We start from the raw sequence: 11,404 nt of genomic DNA, 5'->3' as shown, positions 1-11,404 counted from the left end.
GATGAGGATGGATATGGTGATTTCAGATGGATATCATAAGTAAAATCATCTTCAGTTTTTAAGTTACTATTTAATTTTGAAGCAATCAATCAAACAATTATAATATTTGTTATTAATAATGATCTATACTTATATTATTGATAACTCCCAAAGTAACTCTGTTACGCGTACACGACTAAACCACTGAACTGATTTTAGAAAATTTTAATACGAAGTAAGCTTTTTTTTCTTTATTTGAGGATCTTGGTCCTATTTTCACGGCCATGTTGCTCCGCACGTTCGCTTTCACGGGGGTTCACTCACCTGAAGTAAGATTAAACGATAAGAAAGGATTCCTCAAAATCAGATGATCTAGGTACCTACTTATTAATTTGCTTGCATATTTTGGCATGACTACGTTTGTGTAGCGTGACAAGGGTTGGCTAATACAAACACATCAGAATTTTGTGTGAGCGCTTTAGGCGCTCGCAACCCTTCTGCCATAAAAAGAAATAAACACTGTTCCCTTTTGGTACCGCTTTACCATTGAGGATTACTTGCAGTCCACCTCTCGCCAGCAAATGAATAATACCTACCTAATAAATGTGTGAATTTGCGACGCTCTTTGTAAGGTGTTAAAAAACAATTATAATTATAATTCTTTTTGACCTCACGCAAGGCAACTCAAACCTCTGTATTCATAAGCTTATTTTACTCATTGCTTGTACATGTGGACCAAAGAATAATAATATAAGTATATAATATAAAAAGTGTGAATATTTGCCGACATATAGCTAGAATATAAACCTAGCATTGTAATTTATATTCTTTGTTTGTCATTATCTTAGCAATATTATTGTTAATGCCATGGAACCAAGTTAATTATCAGTTCAGTCATGTGATAAGTACGTAATATGTAGGTACATAACAAAACAATATAACCACTTAAAAAACATAAAAAATCCATGGTACAGTCTATATTCTTGATGCATTCAACTTACAAGTTACAATACTCGCTCACCAATCACGATTCACCATTGAGTTTGTAAGTTGTCAGTTGAGGTTGACAGTTTCCAGTTGTTATCAAGCAAGGTCTTAGCCTCAGTCCTCAGTCTTAGCAAAGTTTGTCACTTGTCAGCTTCTCACCAGTTGTCACTGCTGACGTTTGATTTGACCGCTGACGTTTTTTATAAAAAAGTTTTATCTTCGGCACTTACTTGATAATTTTATTTATATTCGTCTGTGCTGTGTAACGTGTTAAAAATATTGTTCATAAATTAGCGCTGGCATAAACATTCGTGCAAAAATTTATTCAGTTTTGTAATCTCAGTAGAAGTATTTAACTAATTAAAATGGTTACTGGACGCGCCCTGCATTTTGTCTTCAAAGTTGCCGATAGAACCCTCACGGCCAAATTCTACAGAGAAATATTGGGTATGAAGGTAAGGTGGTTTTACCTGATCTATTTTACTTTTTTTTTAATATTATTTTTATGAAGGCCAAGGTCGCCTTGTCCATTCACTAGCAGTTATATTTTACAGTGTGAATCGACTAGGTACCTACTTAAAATAATTATTATGGCAGTAATAATTGACAAGAACTAATCTTGTATTCTGAATTCGTTTATTGTGTTTCGGTTACTTAGCAATTCAAATCTATGAGAAATACAATTGTTAAATAAATGATAACTAAAATGTGTACAGGTAGGTTAAAATACATTTTTACAATGCTTACGTAAAAGACAAAATTGGCACAAAAAAAGGATTCATTTTGCACCTAGATTTGCTAGATAAAATTTTATGAAAGAAAATATGAATACCTTTTAGTGATAGGAGTTTACGACTATTCTTATTAATGAAATCAAAATCCACTTATGTTGAAGTTTTCACACATAATGTGACCCTATATACAAATAAAGGGTAATAAGGTTAAAGATTAATTTATTTGGAATGTCGTATTTTGTTTCAATAAAACTTTTTTTTATTTACACAAAATATTTAGAGATAGATATCCTTATGCCTCATCTGTTTGTTTATGAGAACACGATAAACTCAAAAACTACCAAACAAATTTAAAAAAAATTTGGTTTGAAGATGAAATTTTCTGCTATATATTACTCATCATTTAGCATCTCGGTGCTAAATTTCATCAAGGTCTGTTCAGCTGTTCTGGTGTGATTTAGTTAAAATATTTTAATTATTATATTAATATAGATTAATTATCTATGCCTAAATTTTAAAACAATTTACAAGTCGGTTTTTCAAGCCCGATATTTTTAAAAAGAAAATACCTATTTCTGTAAATTTTTAGGTTTAACCATTCAACATAGATTTATTATAAAATGGAAACAAGAAAGTATTTATAAAATAATATGTGAAAATCATAATTTTAATAAATACAACCTTCTTTAGTAATTGAAATACTCTTTTATAGGTTCTCCGTCATGAGGAATTCAGTGAAGGCTGTGAGGCAGCTTGTAATGGGTAAGATAGAAATGTGATTTCATGATCTTCTAAATATAAATTTAAAAATTAATTACATCAGTTTCCGTTATTTTAATAATATTTATTATTAGGTTATGAAACAAATTCAAAGTAGCCAACAGAAATGTGAAACATTGATTTTTATTAAAAAATTGGTACTAAAAAGGCTCTATAAAGGGTAATTTTTTTATGAATATAACATCAAAATATTTTTTTCCAGACCCTATGCAAACAGATGGAGCAAGACCATGATTGGCTATGGGCCCGAGGACACACATTTTGTTGTTGAACTTACATACAACTATGGAATAACAGAATATGAACAAGGCAATGATTTCCTTGGTCTCACAATCCAGTCAAGTGAGAGTTTGAAGAGGGCTGCAGCTAACAACTGGCCCGTAAAGGAGCACAATGGTTTGAAATATGTTGAAGCGCCTGGTGGCTACAAATTCTACATAGTAGATAAACCACAACCAGCTAACAGAGGTGAGTTGGATTTAAAAAAAAAAAATTGTTTATCCTCGGAAATAACCCGGAAGCCTTCAACCCAAGATGCCTTTCTACAATTGTTAATGCTTACGTAATGGAAGAGAAAGACATATCCTAGGAATAAAATTACCATTAGGACACATTATTCTCATATTTTATCATACTTTTTTTTCCTATTAGCATCAACAATTGTAGGAAGGCATCTAGGCTTCAGCCTCAGGTCTGCTTAAAATTATTTAATATCAGAGTTTAGTTTTAAAATGAGCTGCAAAACTTATTGACTGTTTCATGATTTCTAATAATTTTGAACTAAAAATGATTTAACAGTTTTATGCACATTTTAGAGGTTGTTTAGTATATTGGCTTTAGTATAATATGTAATATTAACATTTGGTCCGATTTTTTTACTTTTTTTTTTACTAATAAATCTAATAGGCATTCTCCACCAAAATAGAAAAAAACTTTTTTTGATACGGAGACAATAGTCTAAAGGCGAGAACTATGTGTCAAATAGCGGAACCTCGCCCCCCAAATGCGAAACACTGTTCACATATTCGACTTCAATTAAAAACTACTTTATTGATTTATTTGAAAAAAAAAAAGATTTGAAATTTTGAATTTGTTAAGTTATTTTTATGACTGTATGTCTTCAGAATATGTGTTGTCATTATCCTTGTGTCTGACCACAAATGTTTGCACTTTATACATCTAAGTATATATTCCATTGAATTTGTCTGACATATATTGCAAATAGCAAGTCATGGTTAGAAGCATGTTATTTTTTTCTACTAAGCTGACAAAGCATTATGAAAAACACTCATAAAGATATTAATATGGTAAAATCTTATGACATTGTCTTTTCTACGTAGTAGTCCAAAGTAACCGGAATGCACAGAAACGGTATTCCGGTTCATGAAATGTCTTTAGTGTTGCGTAAAAGTAATCTTGTCGTATTCTAGATTGTAAAAATATACATATCTTTATTATTTCATATAAAAAAAATGTCCGATGTCTGCACACTATAGATATTGAAGGAAAGAAAAATATATAGGGGGTCTTTATTAGAACAACAGATTTTTTGTCTGTCTGTATGTTTGTACATTTATCACGTAAAAACTACTGCATGGAATCCAAGGCAGTTTTCACCCAAGTATTGGCAGGGGTCTAAATTAAAATATAGCTAGCTAGCTCTATTTTATCCCGAGAAAATAAACCGGGGCTTTTATCCCGGAAAAATATCTTTACGCGGGCGTAGCTGCGAGAAAGAGCTTATAATATTATATATTTTTTATGCATTTTAGTCTGAAAAAAATGTTATGATATTTATTTATTTCATTATACATATTTAAGGTGGAAAAATCGTTCCCATTCGTAAATATATAATAATATGCAACCACTGAATCTACCGCAAACAATTTCGCACATTGGCGATTATTAACCAAAAAGGGCATGCAGACGTTATGACTAGGTACTATTTATTAAGATTAAGATAACGAATATTTTTTAGGGACTCTGTCCAATGCTCACTCTGATTATGTTATACTCCCGAGTGTCGACATTGGGCCGTAAAACCGGTGAAACCAACATAACCATTCCACTGACTCCTGACTCCAAGTCGTGGTAGAGAAAACGCGTTTTTTCCCCGCAAAAAAAGTCACTTAAACGTGCCATGATGAAATCTATTTTGAACCGACTTCAAAGGAAGTTACAAAATTTTTCATAATTTTTTGGATGTTTGTTTAGCAATAATGTTTTACCTCGTGGTCTTAATTCTTTGTTTATAATCTCATAGTAAAGGAGTTTAAGATATTTCCCACGGTCCAATAGGTGGGAAGGTCACATAAAAGAATACACCAAATGCACGCCCATGCATCGGGGCACATTTGCCGCGACCCTGGGCACACAGTTCAGTGTTTGTACCTCATGGTTGCTAAATACACATTGAAGCCTCTAAGGGCTTGCAAACATTTCCCCTCCCTCTCTGATCTGCTGAGAGGGCTCCTTCTCCTTCCTCTTCTCTTCCTTCCCTGTATCCCCTCCCTTCTTCCTCCCGGGCCCTGTGACCGGATAGCTATGGGTCGCCAACGCACCGTCCGCTGGCACCCTTAGTGATAACGATAGGGCCTACTAAATCTGGATCTGGATCTGCACTGCCGTGATTGCTAAGCCGGGTGATCGCCTGTACCCCGTTAGCAGGGTACTCCCGGTGATAACCATGACAGCTCTGCAACAAAAAGAATATACTAAGTATTGTAGTCCCGCTAATGAAGACTTACGTCATCGTTTGACAATATAAATTAAATATTGAGGTGCGATAAGATCATCTCTCATGCTTTGATAAATAAACATTTCTATCTTTGATGATGTTTATCGCATACAGTGGTGTGTAGCCACTTGACTAGCAGGTTGCTAAGTATGATTGTGTCTGTCATGTGATCTCAGAGTGATTGTTGTATTGTTATTGTAAGATATCGCTGTTACAATGTAACATCTGTATGAAAATAGAAATGAAGTTGCTATTCTGCTACACGTGTCATTAGCCCTTTTCTTTTGTTGTGCACTCACTAAAAAAAAAGTTACGAAGTCCTCGAAAGTGAAGACAAATGCAACCAGGACACGCATTTAAGCCATATTCCGTCCCATAATGTGATAGAGGGCGAGCCCATCGTCATTCGGACACAAATTCCAAACTCCGGACTGATACCGAGCAGAAACACCTAATATCATATAGCCCGAATCGGGAATCGAATCCGCACCTGAGCGGTATCATACCGCCCACGCAATACAAGACGCCCTAGGCAGCCCCCTCGTATAGAGAGGCGTCGCAATGTGGCATTGCGCAGGGCAGTCGCACGCACCTATTTTAGTGTAACAAGAAACCGACTGTCTCGTATGAGTTGAAGGCCACCGCGGGTTTGGTGTAGAGTATACATAGGGTTAGGGACTCAGTCCAGTGTTCTCTCAGATGATGCTTACGAGAGTCGACATTAGGCCATACGACCGTTCCGCCCTGTGGATTGGGGGCGTTTGGAGAATTTCACCACGGTATCCCCTGCCTGTCGTAAAAGGCGACTAATAGGGGCCACGATGGGGGTCGTCGGCGGGCAGCAGGGAGCTGTCCGTCCTAGTGCATTTTTGTGCGGATGGACGGCAGTGTGCAATAGGCCTCATGCTGCCGTAGACGCCGAGGGCGTCCTTCGGTGCGCGGGGGCTCCTGAGCCCCTCCCTCCACAGGAGACTGGCCGCACTAGGCGGCACCGCGCAGGGGCGGCTGTGGAAGTAGACTTAGACATTTCCGTCAGAGGAAGCTCGCAGTCGTCCCTAATGCGCCGAAGAGGGCCACCGCGGAGTTTTAGTTGGTATGCGGTGCGTTGTACATATATAGGTTAGGGACTCGGCCCGGCGGTCGCCTGAAGGTCGACATCAAATCCGGGCGGCGCAATGCCGGGTCCGTAAGCCACGGTGACCCCAAAATAACCGCTCAGTCGCCCCCCACGAAAGCTGAGCGGTAGTCATAAGACACTTTCTCCGCGAAAAAAAAAAGGCCATACGACCGTTCAGACCAAAATAACCGTTCAACAGACCTCACAATATTGAAAGCGAAAACGTATTTACCCCAAGAAAAAAGTATTTTCTTTTTATTACTTTGTATGAGGAGACAGGTTGCTTTTCGCCTGATTGTAAGCGATACGACTGCCTATAAACAGTAGAAATACCATCCAACACCATGAATTACAAAAACACAACAGTAAAAGTAGACTGAATCAATTATTATTTTGATAGACCAAACATTTCTTCAATACTGGTAGTGTCTATTCTCCCTCTAATTCATTTACCTACATGGTTTTTCAAACAAAGCAAAAATGTTAGACTGACACGTTCAAATAAAAAGAAGCATAAACCTCAGATAAATCTACTACAAACATATACACGCGTTAATATCTATACAAAATATAGGTACTGACTAAATTGTTTCAATATTTATTTGCGTGCGTGTTGTGATATTAATGTAGACCTAATTCGGATTTTCTTTTATTATTCGTATGTTATTCCAAAAACAAATAGCAAAGGCATCCATTACACATTCAATTTATTAAGTAAATTGAAGGTGCGGAACCTATCAATTCCCTTTTGAGTACAGAATATAATTAATTTAGTAATTGTGTAGTTGAATTATTACTTTCAATACCCTTTGGATATCCCTACTTACATCATAATTACTATATTGCCGATAAGATTACATATGATTGATCCTTAATTGAACTATTTAAATATTGTAATCATAAAGAAATAACATCAAAAAGATTTTTTTTATGATAGTAAATGACTATCGTGGCTATAACGCGTTAATTGTGGAGCGCATATCTATGTTTTTAACACAACACTAATCCTATGTTTTGACACACGCCAGGAGAATGATATTCACGAGTAAAGATTTATGTCTTAACGACACAGTGCCGGATATATTAAATATATTTGTACGACAGATATCATTTTATTACGACATAATATTTAGTATTAGAATTCAATCTCTTCACGTGAGAATCACCTCCAGTCGTGTTAAAAAAAATCTACGTACTTCTGAAGGCACACGCACACACTACGTGTAAAACTGAGCAACAGCAAAGCGGCAAATCTCATTGCCTATAGCAAATAACAGAGGGTGTACTTCGAAAAACGAACGTCAAAACGTCATTCTGAAACGAAGAAATGACGAACTTCGAATTTAACTTCACTACCAAATTACTTCGGATCTGTCACCGTTCTGTAGCTTACCTTAGTGGTAGGATTAATTCCCCGTATATTTTTTTCTGAGAAAGCAGTGGAACTTTATCCTCGCAGATGATTTTAAAAAAAAGATGGCGAAACTCTATAAGTTCTTAAAAATTCCACGCCTGAAATATTGCGATGAACGGATCGGATTCGTCGTCGAATCCGGCATCGGATATGTAACACTTTGTAGTAACAAAACGTGTGATCCGTCATCCGAAACGACAGATTTCGGTTTTCGAAATAGACCCTCTGGTGTTCCAGAAAATGCGCCATAATAAATATTACTGTGGTAGCTGTTCCGACATTAGTCATATATCATCATAGTGCTATTTGATCATGTCCTAAATAATCTTAAATCGACATAGTGCTAATTTGTACTCTATTTCTTTGTTTTCAGACCCAGTATTAAAAGTGTCTCTAGCAAGCTCAAACTTGGCGAGATCTATTGCCTACTGGAACGGTCTATTGACACTGAAGGTGTACGAACAAAAACAGAAATCAGTGCTGCTTGGTTTCGCCGATGATCAAGCGAAACTTGAATTAATTGATATTGGTAAGTACAGTTTCGATGATATGTAGATTTTAATGCAGATTGTGCTGTGTATGGCGTTTATTTAAGAAAACGTTTGTTTCATTTTTATGGAATTAACATATTATAGATAAGGCAATGTAGGTAGTGTGGCTAAATTGATTGGGTACATTTTTGGCGCATCAGATCTTAAAATCTTTAGCTTATATCTGATTGGATAACTTATCTTATCTTATCTTTATATCATGTTATTTGTAAAGCATATAAAATTTTACTTATGATCGGACTACTAAGAAACAAATAAAAACTCATTGACCTTACAGACACATAGTTGACATAATTTTAAATTAACATTCCCAAAATAGTATACACAGTTTACTATCATTTTTTCACCATGTCTACTTACATAAGATTTATTATAATGAATAACCATGCGATTTGCGCGGGTTTCTTCCTAAAGAATAACCACTTGTGAGATAAGATAAACGTTTCAAACATCAATATGCAACGTGACAGACATACGATAATACCAGGGCATCGTTTTTAAATACTTATTTGAATATGTTAAAAATGTTTTGCACATGCGACAATAGACCGTCTCAAATTTGTTCGTTATTGTTAGATGTTTTATTTACTGCTGGTTGAATAGCAAATTTAAACGTTTTTAGATTTTGTCAAGCACAATAGAACACACAATTCACCATTCTACGTATTTGTTACTTTTATATGAGTTTCTAGATAAGACTTAGACAAAACAAGAGTAATAAATATATAGTACAAGGTGTTGCAGAATAAGGGTATCAACAATAACCCAACTACAATGTGTATTATTGGTTTTTAAGTCTAGAGAAAAAGTGTAAACAAATATTAATTTCTCTTAAATTAACGTTTAAATATTCATAACGTACTTTTGCAGTGCCTTAATATGTATACTACTTCCAATTTAGGAGAAACGAGTACACAGATACTCATTTCTGTATACTCATAACTGCAGAGTAATATTTCAAAAATAATCCAATATTCTTTTTGTAATTCTTTTTGTAGCTATGTAAATCATGCACCCATGTCAAGTTATTATTGATACCCACTTTTAACAACACATTGTATAATAGCAATCTTCTAATAGTGAAGGCATTGAGTAAAGGACTTCCTACTAATGTAGGACGCAACGTGAAATATGGTAATCAATTCAATTTCACGTTGCGTCGTATGCTAAATCATAATTTCTCTCTTATTTAACTATAAATTTTGGTTTAATAATTTCATTGGAATGTATCCATTAAAAATAATACAAAAGTATATATTTTTGGAAACTTATATTATTTATTGGCTGTATATTATGCAGTACATAGGCACTAAACATCAATTATAACAAAAGTCAAGCCAAAGAGCAAGAAACAAAACCTCTTAGTGATATTGTTGATATCGAAGACCGAAGTTTAGGGAAATCTTGAGAGACCTTAGTTTTATAATAAATGTAATAAATTAACGAGTTTGTCACCTGGTAAGTTAGCGAAGATATTGAATATACAAAAAAGAATCCGCGTGTGTTCTGCTGAAGTTTACTTTTGGCGAACTAAGTTTTGAATACAAGTTAGAAGAGAGAACATTTAGCCAAGCTAGAACGTCATAGTTATGCCCACCAAGTCGGTTTGCGTGCTGCACATAAAAGTAGCTGTACTGCAACTCTACTACGAAATATAAAAGCAAGTTGTTTTTACTCGTAACAGATTAATTACGAAGAATAAATGAAAAATTTTAAATACATAATTTCAATAAAATATTTATGCATTTCCAGGCGAGCCAGTGAACCACGCCAAGGCATATGGCCGCATTGCATTCTCATGCCCCTTCGACGAGCAGCCGATAATAGACAACAAGATCCAAGAAGCGAAGGGGACTATCCTGACGCCTCTCATTTCCCTGGACACGCCAGGCAAGGCGACGGTGCGCGTCATTATCCTGGCAGACCCTGACGGTCACGAGATCTGCTTCGTGGACGATGAGAGTTTCAGGCAACTGTCTCAAGTCGACCCGGCGAGTGATGCCGAGTTGGACAAGTTCATCAAATCGGACAAGTCGAGGGCTTAAACTTGTCACGTTATATCGCTTTGGTCAAGGGTACTTAGCTATATTCTTTGGTTTATGTCTTAAAATGTTTATACCCAGGTACAACCTGGTTGAGTTTCTGCTCAGTACTAATGCACATTTTGTTAACATATTTTTACTTTTATCACACGAAGACTATTCTACTTTTATATTCTTGAATTAAAAGCTCTTAATGTTTTTGTTAACTGCTTTATGTATTTTGAAAGTATTTTAATAGTAATTGTTGCTTATAAGTTATACCAGTCAAATACTCCATTATATCCCATTTATTTTTACCAGCAGCTCTTTAAGGGCGACCTTACTGGCATGAAATTAAGTCTAATTTTATAAATTATTTTTTTGACAGCCTTAATAATACATGGGTTTATTCCACGCTATTCATTAAATCCCAATAATGTGGCTAGTAAGCTAGTAGCCATAACTAAGCTAGTATTGTTATATCGGAGATCTTAAAATAAATTTAAAATTGAAAGGCTTCAAATAAATAGGTGGCATTGCATAACGAAATTTCAGAAATTTATTATAATTAATTTAATAAAAACTGAATATGGCGGAATTCCTTTGTAATTCGATTATTGGTAAATAATATTACTCCGTAGAACATACTAATCGAACCACGCAATATAACGAATTTATAGACCATTCCAGTAGACAAATAGTGGAGATTACCATAATTTTTATATTTTATGCATAATGTTATTTATGTGAAACTTATATTGTTCACGTGTATTGCAAATGCTGTACGTTTGTATATCACAATAAATTATATGATGTACAATAGACTTGTTTCATTTATTAAACAATAAATACGACAATAAAAATGATTTGTATTTTTGAAATGAGAACATAAAAAATTTAGCAATGGACAAGGAAAATCCAGTCCACATACTCGGCGAAACTATTAGGCTTATCGAATTGAAAGGGTAGACGTAAATTCTTTTGTATTTGTACTAAGTCGTCCATTGTCTCAAGTCATGTAAATCGTATCTGTTCCGTGTCAGTAGCAGCCCCGGATCTTGAACTTTTTCGAGGCAGAGAAAAT

The 11,404-nt window shown here is 35.1% G+C and overlaps 1 protein-coding gene and 1 long non-coding RNA gene across 2 annotated transcripts; one reads left to right on the top strand and one right to left on the bottom strand.

Annotated features, from left to right (window-relative positions):
- Window positions 1–50: 50 nt before the first annotated feature.
- Window positions 51–1,117, bottom strand: LOC119189543. The gene is made up of 2 exons (XR_005112460.1): window positions 981–1,117; window positions 51–303 (listed from the first exon to the last, which is right to left on the bottom strand). It is a non-coding gene; the product is annotated as an uncharacterized LOC119189543 (long non-coding RNA).
- Window positions 992–11,140, top strand: LOC115445167 (glyoxalase domain-containing protein 4). Its single transcript, XM_030171345.2, has 5 exons — window positions 992–1,421; window positions 2,413–2,462; window positions 2,683–2,948; window positions 8,122–8,277; window positions 10,052–11,140. Exons 1-5 carry the CDS (start codon window positions 1,332–1,334, stop codon window positions 10,342–10,344), a joined length of 855 nt encoding a protein of 284 aa, XP_030027205.1. The 5' UTR covers window positions 992–1,331; the 3' UTR covers window positions 10,345–11,140.
- The last annotated feature ends 264 nt before the right edge of the window (window positions 11,141–11,404 follow it).

Source organism: Manduca sexta, chromosome 17, assembly GCF_014839805.1.
Source record: "Manduca sexta isolate Smith_Timp_Sample1 chromosome 17, JHU_Msex_v1.0, whole genome shotgun sequence".
Taxonomy (NCBI): domain Eukaryota; kingdom Metazoa; phylum Arthropoda; class Insecta; order Lepidoptera; family Sphingidae; genus Manduca; species Manduca sexta.
Note: the sequence above shows the minus strand (reverse complement) of the source record. Positions and strands in the feature narration are given on the sequence as shown.